Below are 22,500 nucleotides of genomic sequence, written 5' to 3' on the forward strand. Positions count from 1 at the left end.
CCGCGGGTTCAACTCCCGCAGCAACCTGCGCTCCCACATGCGCATCCACACGCTGGACAAGCCGTTCGTGTGCCGGTTCTGCAACCGGCGCTTCAGCCAGTCGTCCACGCTGAGGAACCACGTGCGCCTGCACACCGGCGAGCGCCCTTACAAGTGCCACGTGTGCCAGTCGGCGTACAGCCAGCTGGCCGGCCTGCGTGCGCACCAGAAGAGCGCGCGACACCGACCGCCCAATGGCTCCGCCCTCACAGTCGGCGCCGGAGGTGGGGTCGTGGGAGGAGGTCAGGGGTCAGCCCACTCGCCCCAGGCTCCGCCGCCCCCACCGCTGCCCCCAACTGGCCTGACGCACCACCCTGCCTCGCTGGTCCATCACCACATCACTACCATGGTGCTGTAAGAGAGATGGAGATGGAAAGAAGAGAGGGAGAGAGATGAAAAGAGAGAAAAAAAATGTTTTAACCACTTGACGCCCAGCATTTTGAGCTTGCGGCTATCTTTGGGTTAGGGCTGACGGAAACAAGCGGTCAAAGTACAGTTGTTGTAACTCAAGTCCGGGTCTCTAAGACCCGAGGGTTTAAGTGGTTAACAATAGCAAACACACCAGGACACACTACGACACACACACACACACACACACACACACACACACACACACACACACACACACACACACATCCATATAGTATCATGAAGTTAATTATTGAGAATGAGAAGTAAAAAGTACGTTTACGTTCTCAAGCATTATTATAAGTTCAAGTCTTCTACACAGCATGCTGTTCATTTTGTAAGTTTTAGTCTCAATTAGAGTAAAATAGATGATAAAGCAGGGTATGCTTGTAAGGGCGTGGCTACTATATTATAATCAGCAAGTCGCTATCAGGATAAATGCATATATGCGTCTCCCTGTCTCGTCCAAATATGGTCAAAAGTGGTTGCAAAGATCCATGATGTCGACGGCCTTCATCCAAAATGACGACGGTCAATTTGCCGAACTCGAGGCTTCAAAACGGGAAACCAGTGTGTGACGACATCCATTTTTTGCTACAGTCCATGGATCAAATCAAACCTTTATATTAGCTCGACTCAACACATTCCAGAGTGGTTGTGTCGAGCGTTCTGCGTGTTGGATGTGTCTAATTCTCTCCCTCTTCTGGTTTTAAACTACTCTTTCAATTGTTTGGTCCTCCCAGTGCATGATGGGATGGCATCGGTGTTGCTCACGCAGACAGCCTAGATAAGCTGTTTATCTCTGCATGCTGCTTCTCCTTGTCTTAAGGCTTGTGATGTGTGTGTCTGACCACAGGGGGCGACACAATTGCTTTGCCACATGGCACTTACAAAGTATCTATTATTATTACTATAAAGATGATGATGATGATTATTGTTACTAGCTTTATACTCAGACTCACAGGTGTTCGTTTTGTGTGTCCGAGTAAGAACAGCGCTGTTACTGCCTGTCGGCCAGACAGCGAACAAAGATTTTGGCACTGAATATGTGAATATAGAAGCCCGAAATGTGCTTTATCCTAGAGCATTATTATTATTATTATGCTGTCACTTTATGTGTGTAAATGTGTATGTAGTTGTTAATATGACACATGTAGGCTATATTGAAGTATGCAATGTTGACTCAGTCATTATATCTGCTATTAAAGTTTAATTCAACATCTCTCTGTCATTCACACGGTTTACAGTAGAACTTCACTTAGCGACGTTGGGTGCTTAGAAACAAGCTCAAATTGTGTCACGTTGCAACACGTTGTGTGCTTCAGAAGATAATCAATGTATGAGTGAACACAGAAAAGTTAAAAGTATAGAGCCCTGAAGGACTTCATAAAAGCCTCTTAATGGGAGCTATTGGGTGGTGTGGATATTTCTGCCATTATATACATGTTTTTCTTTTCCCCAGCACCCATTCCATTGGACATTGGGATGTGTCTTTCTTGAATGTTTTCTTATTTACATCCAACCACAAGAACACAAATAACCAAACCATAGGAAGCAGCTCACTGGGAGGTTAACTGGTTATTTAGCTGGTTCTTATCCGATATTAAAATTGGCTACCGGGAGGGCCGACCGACCAGACCACGGCCATGTAATTCTGACTCAGACATTACCATAAACAAATCCGATTCGCCCAGATATAGGCATGTCACTACGACTCAGACATAACCATAAACAAGAATGAATTGGATATAAACATATCCAATTTGGCTGTGTATATGTTGTGCATGACACAGATTACATGACGTTAAAGACTGTACAAGCACGTTCCGCAACATGACCTGTGATCCACAAGGCCCACTGCCTGCGTTACAGAAATATAGCACCCTGGCTCACTGGCCTTAGCCTTTTTTTTTTTTAGAGGCGGGCCCCCTTTCCACAGCCACGTTCCCTTTCCTGGGTGGGGGTATACATATAAACGGAAGTGCACACCCCTTAACCGAGGGCTGTCTATTCACCTGTTTCCTAGGCTGTGTTTTCCACTTCCTGTCGATTTCATTGGATATCATTGGTCATCTGACCAGTTTCATTGGATTTCATTGGATCAAATCGACAGGAAGTGGAAAACACAGCCTAGGAAACAGGTGAATAGCACTGCGTGTGTGTACACACACGGTCAAAAAGGACTTGAGGGTGTGCAGTGCCCGCCGCAGAGTCGTCCGGATATGCGGTTGTACAGAACCGCATATTCGACTGATATGTCCATATATGGGCAGATCTGGATGTCCAGAACCACTGATGCAACCAATATGCCCATATATGGGCATGCCAATATAGAGGGTATGGGGATATACTAATAGCATCAGGGATCTCCATATATGGGCATTAAAGGGACACAGGTACAAAGATCTATACTGCCAAAAGGGGTACAACGGGTACTCTCACAAGGCTTCAGACACTGTCTGTGACTCAGACATATCGGTTGGAACGGCGGTGCGCACGCGCACGCACGCGCACACACGCGCACACACACACACACACACACACACACACACACACACACACACACACACACACACACACACTGTTTCAACACTGTTTGGGTAAGATCAGAAAATCCAGGTTGAGTAAATTCACCTTTGGGACAGAAGCTATAGTTTCTCTTTCTCGCACACACACACACACACACACACACACACACACACACACACACACACACACACACACACACACACACACACACACACACACACATATTAAAGAGTAAGCAGATTGCCAGTAAGCACTGCAGATTGCCAGTAAGCAGATGTTTACTGATGATCCGATGTTTACTGTATCTATAAGTTGATGAATAACTACTGATCTCTCTCTCTCTCTCTCTCTCTCTCTCTCTCTCTCTCTCTCTCTCTCTCTCTCTCTCTCTCTCTCTCTTTCTCTCTCTCTCTCTCTGTGTTAAAACGGTCAGCAGTGAGTGTGTGGTGTTAGTCAACAGTCGGTGTGTTTTTGGTGGAGGATGCGGCTGTGTGTGTTTGTGTTGTGTGTTTGTGCAGTGGCGTGGAGGGGAGCTGCTAGCCAAAACCGAGTGTAAGTTCACTTTTCTTTTTAATGTGTGATGACAAAGTGAACGTGAAATTTACTTTGTGTAGTTTTAGTCTCATGATCCAATCAATAAACACTAAACTATCTATAGGCTACTCCAAGCAAGAATAAAATTATATGTAATTTGTTTTGAAAGTTTCTGTTTCTGTTCATTTCACTTAAAAGTTTTTAATGAATACAATGTAATTTTGTCCAATCTGTATGGTAGAGTATGTTCATACAATATAACGTATACAATTGGGGTGGTTGTACATTTTGTCTCTCTGCTATTTATAGAGATTTAGATTGTGTCAAAGGTCATGTCTCACCTAGACACATGGATCTGACACGAATGTTGACCTGATGGTCAAGATTCAATTTATCCCCTGAGCAAGCAGGCAGGCTCTATTTGCTCAATGGTAAAAATGTCAGAACTTTAGCAGGAAACCAAGTTCAAATCCAGGGTAGAAGAGGAAAGTTACATAGTGCTGTTTTAAATGTCCAATGTGTATATTGTCACACATACAATACGATTAAATAAAATAAATTAGAATAAGCAGGTACAATAATTAAAATAAATAAATACATAGCTATAAAAAAGGGAAATATTCTAATATAAATCAACTATCAACAATCCAAAAAGACAAAACCAGGAACAAGTTTTCAGCCACCCTGCATAATCTCATAGGTCTGTTCTGTTTGGTTTTCCCAAATTCTTCCAATATTGATTCATTGAATTAGCCCTCTTGTTTGCTGTTACCCTGGAAAACAACCAACAGAACCTTAAACTCTGATAATCCTGACCTAGATAGTCAGGGACCTGACCTGGACCCAGTGGTTTTGAGAAATGATTGGGGAACATCTCTCCTCTCCTCTCCTCTCCTCTCCTCTCCTCTCCTCTCCTCTTCTACTACTCTGACACCATCCATTAAACCTTGGTTCTCAAAGTGGGGTCCGGGGGAGGGGGGGGGGGGTCCAGGGGGTCCCCAGCTAAAGCAGTTAATACAGCATCACAATTACTAGCTATTCAAAATAGCAGATCTAAAAGTTCACTGCGTGTCACTTTGTGACGCGCTGTGAGCTTGTAGATCTGCTATTTTCGAATATTGGTGGTCCCTGGCACAAAAGGTTTTCAGATGGGGGTCCGCGCCCAAACACATTTCAATTTGGGGTCCTTGACTTGAAAAAAAAGGTTTAATATCAATAAGATGTAAATCACTGGTTTCTTTATCGTCAAGAGACCACAAGGGGAGATAAATGCATTTTTCCATAGAAAGGAGGTGTCATTCACTGACACCTTTTTACCCTTTTCACTTTTGCACATAATAGTGTTTTGTATTTGTTGATGACATGTATTATAATGTTATTTTCATGCTATGTTGATTAAAGGTAGGGTAAGTGATATTTTGGGGTTAAAACAAAAAGTATTTTGTTAAAAGGTTAAAGCACTATATTCTGATAGTAATCATTGCTATAGAGTGTTTGTTCAGTAACAGGAGTCTCCCCGTCTCTCCAGCTCTTTAATAAACAGAAAATACATTTTCCGGTAGGTGTCAAAATCTCAGCCAATCAGGAGAAAGTACCCATTTTTAAGCTTCATTTTTATAGTGTTCCAGTTCCAATTTTGCCTGCTCATTTCTTAGTGTCATCACTTCCAATTTCACTTGTTTAATCTATATCCTGATTGAGTTCTCTATCCTGATTGGATAAAATTGGAAATGAAACTGAAACTGAAACGAAAATGCATTTTCTGTTTTATAAAGAGCTGGAGAGACAAGGAGACTCCTTTTACTGAACAAACACTCTATAGCAAAGATACTATCAGAATATAGAGCTATTTAACACTTATTTTAACCAAAGAAAATCACTTACCCTACCTTTAATTGAATACATAGGACCACAATGGAAACAAGTCCCCAGGTCATTTTTTTGTGTTATCTTTTTAGCCTCAATGTCTGATTGTGTTTACATGTTTGACTAATAAGGTATTCAATCAATCAATCAATCAATCAATGCTTTCCTCTCCCCTCCCCAATAGGTTTTTCCCCAACCCTACGTATTTGGTGTCTTGTCCTCGGTCACTGCGGTTGGACGCTACAGAGACAGTCCTGATCCATTTGTTTGGTTACGACAGCGACCAGACGGTCTATGTGTCCCTGAAAAGCTCCATGGCGTCCATTGGAAACTACGCCAGAGTACGCGTCCGACTGACCGCCTCCAACAACTACCAGAACACCGCTTCAGTCAGGGTCAGAACGCATCACTGTATAACACACTACAGCAGGGGTCTTCGATCAACAGGGGGTCCGGGACCCCTAGGGGGGTCCTCAGAGTTACTACAGGGGGGCCACCAACTATTTGTGTGATATATAGGATCATTGTTTTACATGAACCATGCACTTGAACCCTATTCTGAGGAGAACATTAGCCGAAAAAAGCCGATCTACAAGCTCAGAGCTTGATCGGCTATTTTCGGCAAAGGTTTGGTGTAGGGGAAAAAAAAAACTTTTAGAAAGACCATGGACATATATACAGTATATTGTTAAACTGTACTTATAGACCATTTTGTTTACATCTGAATAGTGTTCACTCATAGGCAGCCAAGTTGTCCTCAGCTGGCAGTGAGTTTTGGGAATCAGTTGAAACCCCAGGCTGATTTGGTAGTTTGTTTTCCAACTCAGGTAAAAAAAAGACTACAGTAGATTAAAAACATGGCAGACTAGTAAACAACACAGCTGCACCAAACTAATTCATAATGAGTGTGTTAGATCTGTGGTTTTCAACCAGTGGTCCGGGAACCACCAGAGGTCCTTGAGGGAGTACCAGGGGGTCCCCAGCAAAATTAGTTAACATAGCGTCACCATCATTTTTTAACCACTTAGCTTTGGCTATTCAAAAACAGCAGATATACAAGCTCATAGCGCGGCACCGAGTGCCGCGCTATGAGCTTGTAGATCTTCTATTTTTGAAAAACCTTGAAAAAGTGTGCATATCTTTGAATATTTATATTTTTTAAAGCGAAAATTAACTGATATCTTTACCTCTGGGGGTCCTCTGGGGGTCACAAAAAAAATTCAAATGGGGGTCCGCGGCCAAATGTATATCAATTTAGAGGTCCTGACATGGCATGAAAAAGGTTGAAAACCACTGTGTTAGATTGTCATACTGTAGGTGTGTCCAGAGAGCCAAGGGCATGCCAATGTAGCCTCGTTCCCAGCCTCACTCATCTGCGAAGAGAAGAGCCTGCCTGGTCACGACCTAAAAGCAGAGAGTGTCTATCCACCTGTTTCCTAGGCTTGTGTTTTCCACTTCCTGTCGGATTTCATTGGATATCCTTAGTCATCTGACCGGTTTCATTGGATTTCATTGGATCAAAAGACAGGAAGTGGAACACAGTGAAAAGCCTAGGAAACAGGTGGATAGGCCGCAGGACTTCCGTTGTACATGTTTCCCCTCGGAAACGATATCTTTCCGACCAATCATAACACTTTGTTTCATTCACGGAGAATGTAAACAGATCAACGTCATTTCCTTGGGCGGTACTTCTGCCAAACTTCGGTATTTCCGTTAAGACACTCAACCGCCTAGGTCTTGCCCAGCGTGATGCCAATGTGCAAGCAGGATAGACACTAGACTGTATTGACACACCTTACACCTGACACACCCATTATTGTGTCGCTTACATCACTGTGTACTATGAGGTCAGTATATGCAGCCAGGGGCGGACTGACCATTTTGCATACCGGGCATGCCCGGTGGGCCGCTGAGGGCCACAAAAAAAAAAATCATTACGGTCATTTCCGGGTTGCGCGGCCCAATTATTAGTTACGGTAATGTTTGGGCTGGGTGGCCTCTAAGTGGAGAGGGCCAATCCTTCAGTAGCACCGGCTCACAGAGCTGAGAGAGACATCACATGATTGGCCCCATAGGCGGCAGGTGAGCCTGACAATTGGGAAGGCTAGGAGATCTGGCTTGAGGCTGGGGGGGTCGGCCGTGTGCCTGGAAAATTGCGGTAGAGTGTCTGCTATCTGCGTGCCGGTTGTGGCGGGCCGGTCTGGGCCAAAATGCCAGGGCCGAATTTTGGTCCCAGTCCGGCCCTGTATGCAGCCAGCCATGTTTTTACCCTACTGTAGTTTTTAACCCGAGGTGGAAAACTACAAAATCAGTCTAGACTCAATAGGGTTTCATGCCCCTTTAATATGAATATCTTTCCCATAATTCTGGTACCCATGTTGTTTGTGTGTGTGTGTGTGTGTGTGTGTGTGTGTGTGTGTGTGTGTGTGTGTGTGTGTGTGTTCTGTTCTATCTAGATCTACCCCAAACAGTTGGTCGCTGGGGCAACTCATGTGATCCTCCTCGTCCAATCGGAAGGAGGGATCAACCAGCACCAGAGGATCCCTATCAGTCGAACCAATGGCTATCTGTTTGTACAGACTGACAAGCCATTGTATACGCCGCAACAGTCTGGTAGGTTATTCACACAAAAAGTTAAAGGAGTAGGAGTACCAAAAAAAAGTACTATCAATTACATACCTCATGAAGCCTTGAATTCATGGAGATTATTATTTTTGTCGCATTCCTGAGCCAATAATTTGATGACCGGCAGAAAGATCCTACCGGAGACTCCGCCGGGTCATCAAATACAAGAACGCTCGCCCCAAAACATGCTCGCCCCGGGTCAAATCCGGTGACCTTGGAATGGCCACCAGTGGGGGGGGGGTTTAGTCAGGGGTTTTGGGGCGAGTCTTCCGGGTTACCATTCGAACACAAGGAAATAACTTGAAATAGTCATATTTATAGAATTTTAATCACTTAAACCCTAGCATCCATATTCTGGGGGAGCACATGCCGAAAACAGCTGATCTACAAGTTTGTTGTGAGCTTGTCGAACGGCTATTTTTAGCACAGAGAATTGGTGAATGGAGAACAAAGAGCGGACCAATTACAGAGCGGGCTCAGATCAAGTTTTCCAAGTATAGAGGAGGTTTATGTGGGTAACAATTTCTACACTCCTCAAGCAGCTCCGTATGTGTGTGTGTGTGTGTGTGTGTGTGTGTGTGTGTGTGTGTGTGTGTGTGTGTGTGTGTGTGTGTGTGTGTGTGTGTGTGTGTGTGTGTGTGCGTGCGTGTGCGTGTGCGTGTGCGTGCGTGCGTGTGTGTGTGTGTGTGTGTGTGTGTGTTCCTATAGTCAAAGTCAGAGCATTTTCTCTGAATGAGGAGCTGAGGCCAGCCAATAGGAGCGTCTTTCTGAAGTTCATGGTGAGTGCCATACTCCACTCAGGGCACTTGGGGGCACTGTTGATGAGGTCACAATGATGTAACAATGTTTGTTTTAGGATCCAGACCATCAGGAGGTGGACAGGGTGGAGATGACTGATTCTAATAATGGAATCCCTTCCATGCAGAACCCTTTCAAATTACCTCTGGAGCCAAAGTAAGAACCCCTCTGTCTGTCTGTCTGTCTGTCTGTCTGTCTGTCTGTCTGTCTGTCTGAACATGAGCCCTAGCAACACTATTCTGGGGTGAACATACAATAGTTATATTATCCTGCTCTCATCGTATGTGTGAATACAAATTAACAGGTAGCGAACAAGACTTGAAGAGAAACGCAGAAGCTGGAGTAAAGTTGACTGTTTTTTACTGTTGTCTGTTTTCTCTCCACAATCATTCTTTGTAAAACTGAAATACAAACATCAAAAAGGATGTATCACAAAAATGTACAGTAAACTTCGGTCTTAATAATTCAAAATAAAGTACAGTCAGCATGTATAAATCACAAACATGTATCTATGCAAATAAACTCCATTTTAACGTTCTTAATACAACATCATGAATTTACATCAAAGTCATTTTAACCAAAAGAACTGCACAATGTACTCACAAGCGATGAACTTTCTAGGCAAGAAGCATTTGACTGGCCTCACGGCCGACTGCTAGGCTTGTTTTATAGAGAACACATAATTGCTAAAGCCAAAACAGGTGAGTGATTGACAAAAGGTCATGATGACCTGATAGAGAACATAATTATCAAAGGCAGCAGGTGTGTAATTGACAGAGGTCCTAATGACCTGCTTAATTTCTAAAGGCTAACAGCTGCAGAAGGAATTCTTGCCAACTAGTGGAAATTAACTGAGAAAGAACATGACACTCCCCGTCTGGTATTAAAGGGATACCACAATTTAAACTAATCAGCAATAAAATGTCAAAGAATAATTCAAGTCCATAACTGTAGCACTCAAGAGAAGGACCGTCTCAATAAACGGGCCTCATGATCTTTGTTGTATCATCTGCTGCATGAGGCGCTGGTGTTGCTGAACGGGACCGGTAGCTGAAGCAGGACTTGATCCTGGAGCAGTTGCAGAAGAGTTCTCTGGAGCAACACAGCCTCCTGTGTTGGGAGGAATAACTGGGGGGACTCTAAATGTCAAGCTGGGATTGAGGCCAAGTGCCTCCATCTGTAGGATCTGAAGACCCTGTTGGATCTGGATTAAGGCCTGTATTGCTCTGGGGTTGGTAATTGTGGATAAGGCTTCAGGATTCTGTATCTCAGGACAACTGAACACACTGTTGCCCTGGCCCTTTGTGTAGATGCCCAGGAGGTCGTAGATACTAGGGCTGGTGTCCGCTGCAGAGATGGGCGGTGTACAGGTGTCTGTCCTCTGACTTCCTGATATCACCATTGGCGGAGGCTCTTTATCCTCTGTTCTGGACAGTTGGAAGGCTGAGAAGGGGTTGCTTCCGAACTGCTGTATCTGTGGGTTCTGTATGATTAGCGACAGCATCTCTGTATTGGACATCGGTTCCTGCTTCTGCTGCTGCTTTAGATCTATGATATTTGTTTTGCCCATGCCTGAAGGGGCAGACAAGTCACCGAGCCCTCTCTGTATGTTTGCAGGCTGTGTTGGTGAAGGTACTGTGTCTGTCACTGTGTGGGCAATGGAGCGGGTAGTACGAAGGTACTGCTTATGGCCAACCTGCTCCTTGACAGGTATTTGATTCAGACAGGGGGGAAGGAGAGACGGCCGCCCATTTTCAAGCGTGCAGGTCCGGAAGGAAGCCACATCTTCTGGCCTATGAGTCGAACCTAGAGACACATCTCCTATAATGACCCATCCCAGGTCTTGTCTCTGGGCGAATGGGGCATTATGAGGACCGTTTCTTTGCTCTCTGACTTTGTGGACGCGCAGGATATCACGACCCAAGAGAAGGAGGATTTTGGCATCTGGGTCCATTGGTGGTATCTGATGAGCAACAGACTTGAGGTGTGAGTGACGCTGTGCAGCATTTGGAGTCGGAATCTCCGACCGGTTGTCTGGCACGTGGTCACACTCAATAAGTGTAGGTAGCGGCACGCATACTTTTCCATCCAATGACTTAACCACAAATCCTGTGGCTCTTCTCCCGACTGCTTCGGAGACCCCTGCACATGTGTTGAGTGTGAAAGGTGCTTGTGACCCAGAAATCTGGAAAAGGTCAAAGAAATCGGACTTGGCCAGTGACCTATTACTTTGGTCGTCTAGAACGATATAAACCTTTGTTGCCTTTTCTGGGTTTGCTTTAGGGTAGACCTTTGCAAGGCAGATCTTCGAGCTAGACCTGAGTCTCTGCCCTTCACTACAGACCTCAGTGCGTTTAGAGGTGACTAACTCTTGGGAAGTTTGTTCTTCACCCTCCCCGCCATGCTCTAAGGAGGGTTCGCTGCTGTTGTCGGCCCACGGAGGAGGTCCAGGGTGTAGGGCTGAAAGGTGACCGTCACTTCCACATTCACTACATTTCACGACCGCTTCACAGTTTTTTGCAAGGTGGGTAGTGGATGAGCAACACCTGTAACAAACTTTGTTCTCTCTCAGATAGGTCTTGCGCTCCTCTAGTGGTTTACTTCGAAAGCCTCTGCACTTTTTTAAAGGATGTGGTTTCATATGGATGGGGCATTGTTTGAAAAAAACACCTGAGCTGCTAACTGAACTGTCTGACTGAGACGTTGACTGGTCTGAAGATACTTCCGTCCTGTGAGCGGTTACGTGTTTAGCGAATCCTTGTTTCTTTTCTTGATACTCAGGCTTTGAAGGACCTGATGCAGATCTATAGGAACTGCTTGAAGGACCTGCAGGAGGTGCTGAGAGAACAAAGCTAGGGTCATTTCTTCTTCGTGCTTCTTTACAGATGAAGTCCTTAAAGAAAGTGAAAGGAGGGAAGAAGACATGGTACTGCTCCTTGTATACAGAGCCCTGAGCTAGCCACTTCTCCTGCAGTCCAGTTGGCAACTTCTCAACAATAGGATTGACTCCTCTGGGAGTGTCCAAATACTGAAGGCCAGGCAGGTAGCCTTGGGATTGAGCAGCCTCTATCTCTCTTAAGATATCTCCCAATTCCCTGAGCTTTGCATGGTCTCTGTTGCCGATTCTAGGAAAGTTATCCAACTTGTCAAAAAGAGCTTTCTCTAACATCTCAGGAGAGCCAAAACATTCTTCCAGCCTCTCCCAAGCCATGTGTAGTCCTTGCAGTGGATCGGTGGCGTGCACTGCACGGATGCGCATGATCTGGTCTGAAGACTGGCTCCCCAGCCACTTAATCAAGAGGTCAAGCTCCTCACTGGGAGTTAGATTCAGTCCCTGAGTTGCACTGCGAAAAGAGGACCTCCATGCCAAGTAATGTTCAGGCTGGTCATTGAACTTAACAAGTCCTGAGACCACAAGTTCACGACGAACTAGATATCTTGCGATGTCTCCCATAGTTGACCTGTCATCAGCAGGTGTCTGGAATGTGGCTCTTCCAGGTGAAACGCCATGTGAATAAGTAGGGTAATTGTGTTTGATTACTGGTGGTGGTTCTCCTGTTTGTTGTGCCATGGGATCACTTTTGATTTGTTGACGGATCGCTGGTGTTGACCATTCGGTCTGCTGTGCTGCTTTAACATAATTTCCACTGTTATTGTACGAGGCATTAATGTTGTAGCCGTTCCCTTGTATGCTGTGAGGCTTAAAGTAGACTCCACGTTGAGTGGCAGGCTCAATGATGGGCAGTCCTACAGACGGTACTGCCTGAGTGTCAGACCTAACGAGGGGCAACCCTGCGGATGGTTCGCTCTCTGGTTGAGTAGCGGACATAATGAGGGGCAACCCTGCTGAAGGTTCGCTCTCTGGTTGAGTTGCGGACCTAATGGGGGGCAACCCTGCTGATGGTGAATATGGATGAAGGACTGGTGGGTTGTCACGACTGAGGTGAGCTTGGGACTGTTGCTCCACATAAGCTTGGGTTCGCAGAGTGGCAATGTGCTCTAAATCGTTGTTTTCCCCGTTGCTGCTTTCACTACAATTTGATCCTACAGCCTCCTCGAGAACTTCAGCCTCTGCTTGGGCTGCTGCAAATTCTTTCTGTTGTTGGAGCACTGATAGCTTAGCTTGTATGGAAGCCAGGTTAAACTTTAGCTCTGATTGTACACGATCCTCTTCTGTTTGTATACGAGCCTCTTCAAGCCTTAACTCTGATTCTTGTTGAGCGAAGGCAACACGTGCACGGGCAGCTTCTGCTCTGCCACGTGCGGCAGCAGCGGCCATGCTGGCCGTTGAGCAGCGGGAAGAGCCCTTTTTGGTATGGGTAGAGTGCTTTGTTGCACGAGAGGGCTTTGACCCACTGGATGTGGCGGAATGTTCTGATAAAGTGTCAGTTGTTTGATGCTGTGCAATGTCATCAGCAGCTACTGTTTTTTGCATTCCAGTTTCCCCGTTGAGTGACATCATGAAAGGGTACTTGGTTGAGGGGGGTTTGGAAAGAAGAAAAGAAAACCTTGCTCTTGTGCTGTAGTGCCCGATGAAGCCGCTTTTTTACTATCCTGCTCTCATCGTATGTGTGAATACAAATTAACAGGTAGCGAACAAGACTTGAAGAGAAACGCAGAAGCTGGAGTAAAGTTGACTGTTTTTTACTGTTGTCTGTTTTCTCTCCACAATCATTCTTTGTAAAACTGAAATACAAACATCAAAAAGGATGTATCACAAAAATGTACAGTAAACTTCGGTCTTAATAATTCAAAATAAAGTACAGTCAGCATGTATAAATCACAAACATGTATCTATGCAAATAAACTCCATTTTAACGTTCTTAATACAACATCATGAATTTACATCAAAGTCATTTTAACCAAAAGAACTGCACAATGTACTCACAAGCGATGAACTTTCTAGGCAAGAAGCATTTGACTGGCCTCACGGCCGACTGCTAGGCTTGTTTTATAGAGAACACATAATTGCTAAAGCCAAAACAGGTGAGTGATTGACAAAAGGTCATGATGACCTGATAGAGAACATAATTATCAAAGGCAGCAGGTGTGTAATTGACAGAGGTCCTAATGACCTGCTTAATTTCTAAAGGCTAACAGCTGCAGAAGGAATTCTTGCCAACTAGTGGAAATTAACTGAGAAAGAACATGACATATATCATTGCTCTCCGGCAGAAACCTGTCATCTCCCTACTTAACGCCCTACTTGATCACACTACAGCGTCACACAAAAGCATCAAAAGTAGCAGATCTACAAGCTCGAAACGCGGCTCGAAACGCGGCGCGAAGCGGCGCGTTTCGAGCTTGAAGATCTGCTACTTTTGCTAGCCTATACTTTTGAATTTGAATCCTGAAAAGTAACAGTTTTGGACGTATGAGGTTTCTACCCGACAGAGGCAATATAACTTTGTGTGTGTGTGTGTGTGTGTGTGTGTGTGTGTGTGTGTGTGTGTGTGTGTGTGTGTGTGTGTGTGTGTGTGTAACTATTGTGGCATGTAACTTCATGTAGTACATGCAGAACAGCTGTACTGGTCATGTTGGCAGCCTCTGAGGGTCCAGTCTAACTGATCTGTGTGTTTCATTGATTCTATTGTGGTCCTACTGTATGTATTCAATTCATCAACATAGCATAAAAATAACACCAAAATACAATATCATCAACACATATAAACACTATGTACAGAGTACATGAACTCTGCCATCCACTTTTTAAAACAATATTTTTATAGTTATTGTTATAGTGCTCAGTGTGAATGTTCATTTTGTCACGACTTCTGCTCTATTAGAGTAGCCTATATTATTCTATATAAATCTGTTTAATTATCTTTCTGTGTGTGTGCGTGCGTGCGCGTGTGCGTGTGTGCGTGCATGCGTGCGTGCTATCAGAATTGGGGTGTGGACTATTGAAGCCTTCTACTCACCAGAGTTCAGCACCTTGGCAAAGACTGATTTTGAAGTCAGAGAATATGGTATGGTGTCCTGTCTGTCTGTTTGACTGTTTACCTGTTTGACTGTTTACCTGTCTGACTGTTTACCTGTCTTGACTGTTTACCTGTCTGTCTGTCTGTCTGTCTGTCTGTCTGTCTGTCTGTCTGTCTGTCTGTTCACCTGTGTTTCTGTATACATTTCCGACTGCCTGTTTTAGTTAGTGTCGTTATGTGAGTGCATGTAGATATTAGATCATGTTGTAACACGTGGACAGGACTGTGGTTTGTGCAGTGTAGATAGTTATATACTAGTTTTACAACCATGTACTGTAACATTGTATAATCAAAACATATACAGCCTGTACAAAGATGAACAATTTTGCAAGTTACACCTATCTATCGAAAAGACATGAAACGCAATTCAGCCAGGAGGCGGTCGTAGCTGAGTCGGTAACCTTGTTGCATAATGCATAATAATAGTTTATTAATGTGTGTGTGTGTGTGTGTGTGTGTGTGTGTGTGTGTGTGTGTGTGTGCGTGCGTGCGTGCGTGCGTGCGTGCGTGCGTGCGTGCGTGTGCGTGTGCGTGTGTGTGTGTGTGTGCAGTCCTGCCCAGTATGTCAATCCAGTTGGAACCAGACACGACTTACATCAGCTATGACAACTTCGAGGAGTTTTCCTTCACAATCAAAGCCACGTAATTACTGACACCTACAACCTCCTATATACACCTAAATACACCTAAAACCACCTACTGTACATACGTCTACATAGACCTACAACCACCTAAATACGCCTAAATAAACCTACAAACACCTACATACGTCAACATACACCTACATAGACCTACAACCACCTACATACGCCTAAATAAACCTACAAACACCTACATACGTCAACATACACCTACATAGACCTACACCCACCTACATACGCCTACATAGACGACCTTGCAGGCTTATGCAAAGGCTAAAATGTGACTTATGTAGACAGATGCCAGGTCATTGTTGACCTGGCATCCTATAGTGTGTATAGTTTCAATGATAGGTGATGATAGGTTCTTGGTCTACTTATGTATTAGTTTATTATTAGATTCTTGGTTTACTTATGTATTACCTTATTATTAGATTACTATTTCTATGCAATTGATGTATTATCTAAGTAGCTCTGGATTAAGCGTCTGCTAAATGCCTACATTGACAAATTGACAAATTGTACATAGACCTACATAGACCTACAACCACCTACATACGCCTACAACCTGTGTGTGTGTGTGTGTGTGTGTGTGTGTGTGTGTGTGTGTGTGTGTGTGTGTGTGTGTGTGTGTGTGTGTGTGTGTGTGTAGATATAATAATGGCGCTCCAGTAAGGAATGCAGATGTCTATTGTCGCTATGGTTACGTCAGTGGCAAAAACAAACCTACAATTATCCCCAACTCAGTAACACAGTACAGGGTGAGACACACACGCACGCACGCACGCACGCACGCACGCACACACACACACAGTATACATTTGACACATCAATTCATACGGTAGACCAGTGGTTCTCAACCTGTGGGTCGGGTCCCCACATGATTTTTGAGGGATCCCCAGATGACAGTGGAGTGACAATTTAATGAAAAAAGAACATTACTGCAGCAAAAGTAATCAACAAACTATACAATCAAAAAACTGGTGAAACAAATTGTCAAATAATATAAGACAGAGGCAATTATTTAGAAAATAGGCGATCTACAAGCTAACATTTATCTGTGGAACTGAGTCAAACTAAATGTAATGCCGCAATGCCTACAATTCATTGTGCTTGTCAGGATGGGGGGTCCCCAGTTCAAATATAATTATTTTGGGGGGGGGGGTCGCTGCCTAAAAAGGTTGAGAACCACTGCAGTATACGATACATTAGATTCAACATCCATTCAAACAGTAGACTATACATGATTAGACACAACATATCCATTCAGACAGTAGAATATACATTAGACACAACATCCATTCAGACAGTAGACTATACATTAGATTAGACAACATATCCATTCAGACAGTAGACTATACATTAGACACAATATCTGTTATCGGCCTCCCTTTGCACAGGTAATCCAACCGATAACCAGTCAAAAAGTTCAAGAAGACAAAACAACTGTTGCGTCCTCGTCTTTCATCTTTACTTGAAGATTTGTACAGAATGGTAAAACTGTAACAGAGATACAAAATACAATAAATGAAATAGCATTTACATACAATCTTCTTGACACATACATCACAAATCATACAGCAAACTTACAGACGTGGCCTTTTGGTCAAGAGAAAAGCAGAAAGTGAGCTCTGCAGCACCGAACATTTACACACACTGAGTTTCAGCACACTGAAACACACTAAGATGAACCCAATGGCAGACTAATTAGGCGACTAATTGAATGAGTGAGTTGCAAAATCAGCAGACTTGAAGTTGTGATAACCTTTGTGGTAACAAAGGTTATCACAACTTAAAAAAACAACAACTTCTGTATAGCATATAGCCATGGCACCCTAGGGCCATGACAATATCCATTCAGACAGTATAGACTATACATTAGACACAACATCCATTCAGACAGTAGACTAATACATTAGACACAACATCCATTCAGACAGTAGACTAATACATTAGACACAACATCCATTCATAGACACAACATACATTCAGACAGTGTAGATTAACAATGGATGTATCTTCTTGAATCAGTTGCAGTCCGATGGAACGACCAGGGTGATGGAGAATATAAAACGCATTCTGGCTCGCCACGATGGACCGCATAAAGACCTTGGCAGCCTGCGTGATAAGTACCTGTATGTAGCTATACTGCTGAAGGAAAGAACAGGTACGCACGCACGCACGCACGCACACAGGCACACACACATTCTGTCTCTATGTGTGTCAACTCCTTCTGTCCGTCTGTCAGGTGGTATTTCCCAGGAGGCGGAGCTAGCTTCAGTCAAGTTTGTGAAATCCCCTTACAGCCTGAATCTGGTGGCCACTCCCCCTTTCATTAAACCTGGACTACCTTATACCATCCAGGTACTGTACCTGTCTGTCTATGAATCTATGAATGAATGAATGAATGAATCTATCTATCTATCTATCTATCTATCTATCTATCTATCTATCTATCTATCTATCTATCTATCTATCTATCTATCTATCTATCTATCTATCTATCTATCTATCTATCTATCTATCTATCTATCTATCTACCCACAACAGACAACAGAAACACTCTCTCTCTCTCCCTCCCCCTCTCTCTCCCTCTCTCTCCCTCTCTCTCCCTCTCTCTCCCTCTCTCTCTGTGTGTCTCTCTCTCCAGGTATCAGTGAAGGATCATCTTGGTACGCCGGTAAGGGGTGTTCCTATAAATTTAGGGGCGGGTGGGCTGCCATGCCCTGAATCCAGCAAGGACAGCAACAGCGATGGCTTGGCTATATTCATATGTAACCCCCGCACCACTGATCGTGGAGCTACACTTACGGTAGTTACCAAGACCATTACTGCTATTAAATGACCACTACTGTTATATAATAATTACTACTGCTAAATAACATTAACTGACCACTACTGTTTTCTCATAGATACAGTTAAATTAGACCATTACTACTATTTACTGCTACCACTACTGCTATGTGTACAGCACGCACGCACGCACGCACGCACGCACGCACGCACGCACGCACGCACGCACGCACGCACGCACGCACACACACACACACACACACACACACACACACACATACATAGTATTACATACATACATACATACATACATACGTGTGTGTGTGTGTGTGTGTGTGTGCACACACACATACATAGTATTACATACATACATACATACATACATACATACATACGTGTGTGTGTGTGTGTGTGTGTGTGTGTGTGTGTGTGTGTGTGTGTGTGTGTGTGTGTGCGTGTGTGCGTGTGCGTGTGCGTGCGTGTGCGTGTGCGTGTGTGTGTGTGTGTGAGTCTGTCTGTCGGACATATTACTAACTTGGAGAAAACTATGAACTGACATCACTAGAAAGCACTATAACATCACAATATTAGTAGGATAATATGTATAGTAGTAGGATGGCAGGCTAATATCAATATTAACAGACCACATCCTTACAGCAATGCAATGTGTTAGGACAGCGATGTTGATGTAACGTTGTTTTCTTTGCCAATTGTTTTGTTCTTTTCAATTGTTTTCCAAGTTTGAGACAGCAGCCCCCAGGCTGCCACCGGAGAGTCAGGCCCACCTATCAGTACAGGTGGTAGCTTACTCCTCCCCCAACGAACGGTACATGTACATAGACTCGCCCATCAGACCCCTGAATGTCGGAAGTCAAGTCTACATCCATGTCCACACCGCCATGCCCAGCTACGTTCCTGTCCAGTCAATTAACTACATGGTAGGTAATCTCTCAAGAACAGATTCTGCACTGCGTTGGAATCTGTCGTGAAGGTTCGTCAGAACGTGTACACACTGTGTGGGAGTGGGCGTGGCTTCAGAGGCCGCGCTTTATCCAATCAAATGTAGTGGGCGGGATTCACGTGTCCGTCATCCTTCCCGACTCGAAACTTAAACCGAAACTAATTTAACAATAGCGTCCGCGGAGCAGACAACCACGGAAAGATATTCACATTTGAACTTACTCTTTCATCATAGAAACCAGTGGGCTTATAACCAAAACCATCCATGTTCTCTGGGAGAAGTGGTGTTAGTGTTCCGTGTAGAAATGTTATCTAGTCGGAATGAAAACGCAAGCTCACCACCGGAAGTGGAGCGGTGAAGGCAGACTTAAACCCCTGTTTCCTTGCGCACATGTGCTGCGTCGCCATTGTCCCAGAGTCACACTCAGGAGGAAGAACAGCAGAGGTCGCTGATTTTCCTTTTCAGTGTGTCTCTGGGTTCCGAGATTGCATGGTAGGTAACATAATGAATTTTAATGATAATAATTCATTTATTTGTATAGTGCTTTTCTAAACAATGTTACAAAGTGCTTTACAGACATGTCAAAACAAGTAATAAAAACAACCAAGCAATAAAAACAACATGAAAACAACAATATACTGCAGTAGAATTAAACGTGCCAGTTAAAAGCAAAAAGACTTAAGAAAGACATTTAGCATACAAGTGTGTTTTCAGGAGAGATTTTAAAGAAGGCACCGATTGTGCCAGCCTCAGCTTCTCGGGGAGGGCGTTCCAGAGCCCAGGTGCCCGGACCGAAAAAGCCTGCTCACCCCGGGTAACGAGGTTTGCTGTCCGAGCGACCAAAAGAGCCTTGCTTGAGGACCTTAGGTTACGCTCCGGCTTGTAGGGCTCCAGCATATCACAAATGTACTTGGGAGCCTGTCCATGCAGGGCTTTAAAAGTAATGAGTAAAATCTTATAGGAAGTGATGTCATCCCGTGAGAAGAAAATCACAATCACATTGAGACTAGGAAAGCATAGAAACCCCAAACTATTTTGCCGTTTGTCAAATGTGTGAGGTTAGTGGAGAACTAACAGTCTAACTAAAGGTCTTTACACATGGGGTCGGGTGACTATTCATACAGTTGATGCCTTTATTCGCAGTGAAAATTCCGCCTCGTTCTGTATACAAACTGTGCCGCTCACCACAAACAGAAGGTTTGAAAAAAATATATTTCGGGGGGAATTAATCGCACCAAAGTAAACGCTCCAGGTGTGTAAGGACCTTAACCTGCTAAACCAACGTTGTTAATACTGTAGCACTCACATTATTTGATTTGATTTCTTCTGCTTGTTTTGATTTGTCTTGTCTGTCTACTTCTATGTCTCTCTGTCTGTCTGTCTGTCTGTCTGTCTGTCTGTCTGTCTGTCTGTCTGTCTGCCTGCCTGTCTGCCTGCCTACCTGCCTGCCTGCCTGCCTGTCTACCCGTCTTGTCTGCCTGCCTGTCTACCCGTCTTGTCTGTCAGATTATGTCGAAAGGAAAAGTGGTGCACTTTGGGCAAAATGTGTTCCGAGACAACCGTCAAACGGTCAGTTTCGCGGTGACGTCAGCCATGAGCCCCTCCATCCGGCTGCTGGTTTATTTCATCGTCTATGCAGAGGGAACAGCTGAACTGGTCGCCGACTCTGTTTGGATCAACGTAGTGGACAACTGTGTCAACGGACTTAAGGTCAGACATAGTGTGTGCGCGTGTGTGTGTGTGTGTGTGTGTGTGGGTGTGGGTGTGGGTGTGGGTGTGGGTGTGGGTGTGGGTGTGGGTGCGTGTGCGCGTGCGCACGCACGCACGCACGCGTGCCTGTATTTGTGGAGAGAAACTATGAAACTAATTCAATTACATTTTTATTAAAGACAAAGACAAATCACAACAAGTTGTCTCAAGACACTTTACATGTAGAGCAAAGACTCATCATTGTCCCACCCTGCAGCAAGCAATTTTTGCAACAGTGGCAACGAAAAACTCCCCCATAACTGGAAGAGTTGACTTGACCTGACTGTCTTAACTGTCTTGACCCAAGTCAAGACAGTCCCCTGTCTTGACTTGGGACCATAGGCTGTAAAGAATATGGACAGCGTTACGCCCATAGACTCCACAGGCCGTAAATGAAGCCTATTTTTCAGCGATTTCAAATCCGCCATCTTTCTATATCCGGTCCGGAAAATGGACTCGGAAGTTAATGCTATTGGTTGGGACCAGAGCGGGGGTGGGGAGTAATGCTATTGGTTGTGTAGCTTGTCAATCCAAATCATCACGAGGTAGCCACGCCCCGCCTACAGCATACCCTACACATTTTATGATAAAGTACACATCAAGACATTGAAAGACGTACAATGACAAACAAGAAATCATCAACACTAGTAGCAATAAACGTATATATGTACAGAAAACTATTGGGGGGGGGTTAATTTCTGATGTTAACACATTAACCGCCAAGAACGTAGTCCTACGGTCCATTAAATCCAACTGTTAAGCGCCGAGACCGTAGCCCTACGGTCCGGGTGCTTTTTCCTTTTTTTCGATTTTTTTTTTTTTCAATTTTCAACACGGACCATTTCAGTGTAACACCACCGGAAACCGAACTATTTGCGATCCGGTTTTGCCGATCCCGTCGGCCTCCATTCTAAAGCGCACACTAAAACTCCATTTTCTCCTTGTAGTTTTTTCTCCTCGGTGATCACTGTTTAACATAAACCGTTCTAACTACAACATGGCGTAGTTTGACACGTGGTTTTCACTGCTCGAACCAGGCAGATGTCTGCGATGTAAACAAACAGTGCAGAGCTCAATCTTACGGATTTTAACAAGGTCTATGGCGACGTGAAAAAAACAAAAAACAACAATAAAACCTTGGCACTGGTGAGTACATTATGAGATTAACCTCTGGCGGTGGAAGTGTTAAGCTTAGAAGACTCTTCTAAGACCAGTTACAATTTGCAGACAAGTGCTCTTTTATGGCGGTCTATGGGTTACCAGATCTCTGGAGTACCAGCCAGGTCCATGGGTTACCATGTACAGTACCATGTATACACAGGGCCACAATGGAAACGAGCCCTTATGGCTTTTTGTGTTATCCTTTTAGCATCATTGTATAATCGTACCACTGTACTATTTGCAAACTGTTAATAAAGTATTCAATCAACCTGTTCGGTAAAAAAATAAAACATTTTTCTTTATTACATTGTTAAAACACATGAAGAAAAGAAGAAAGATTGAAATACACACAACCATTTCTACACTTTTATATGTGTGTGTGTGTGTGTGTGTGTGTGTGTGTGTGTGTGTGTGTGTG

At 44.2% G+C, this 22,500-nt stretch overlaps 2 protein-coding genes across 2 annotated transcripts in view; both read left to right on the top strand.

Moving 5' to 3' along the window:
• Window positions 1-397, top strand: part of LOC311044110 (PR domain zinc finger protein 12-like) — a gene marked incomplete at both ends in the record, with an annotated part of 5,444 nt that extends 5,047 nt beyond the window's left edge. Inside the window, one exon of the mRNA XM_084055530.1 lies at window positions 1-397. This exon is cut by the window's left edge and continues 139 nt beyond it. Within this exon, the coding sequence (XP_083911656.1) occupies window positions 1-397 (397 nt within the window).
• A 5,137-nt stretch (window positions 398-5,534) lies between these two features.
• c5 (complement component 5) overlaps window positions 5,535-22,500 on the top strand; it is a gene marked incomplete at its 5' end in the record, with an annotated part of 43,852 nt that continues 26,886 nt past the window's right edge. Inside the window, 14 exons of the mRNA XM_084055531.1 lie at window positions 5,535-5,771; window positions 7,833-7,989; window positions 8,710-8,780; window positions 8,858-8,955; window positions 10,432-10,477; window positions 10,640-10,783; window positions 11,581-11,634; window positions 13,026-13,183; window positions 14,686-14,773; window positions 17,450-17,585; window positions 17,667-17,782; window positions 18,069-18,230; window positions 18,952-19,149; window positions 20,679-20,882. Of these exons, the coding sequence (XP_083911657.1) occupies window positions 5,535-5,771; window positions 7,833-7,989; window positions 8,710-8,780; window positions 8,858-8,955; window positions 10,432-10,477; window positions 10,640-10,783; window positions 11,581-11,634; window positions 13,026-13,183; window positions 14,686-14,773; window positions 17,450-17,585; window positions 17,667-17,782; window positions 18,069-18,230; window positions 18,952-19,149; window positions 20,679-20,882 (1,869 nt within the window). The remainder of the gene's footprint in view (window positions 5,772-7,832; window positions 7,990-8,709; window positions 8,781-8,857; window positions 8,956-10,431; window positions 10,478-10,639; window positions 10,784-11,580; window positions 11,635-13,025; window positions 13,184-14,685; window positions 14,774-17,449; window positions 17,586-17,666; window positions 17,783-18,068; window positions 18,231-18,951; window positions 19,150-20,678; window positions 20,883-22,500) is intronic.

Source organism: Gymnoscopelus microlampas (genome assembly GCF_963454915.1).
Source record: "Gymnoscopelus microlampas genome assembly, chromosome: 4".
In the NCBI taxonomy this organism is placed as follows: Eukaryota; Metazoa; Chordata; class Actinopteri; order Myctophiformes; family Myctophidae; genus Gymnoscopelus; species Gymnoscopelus microlampas.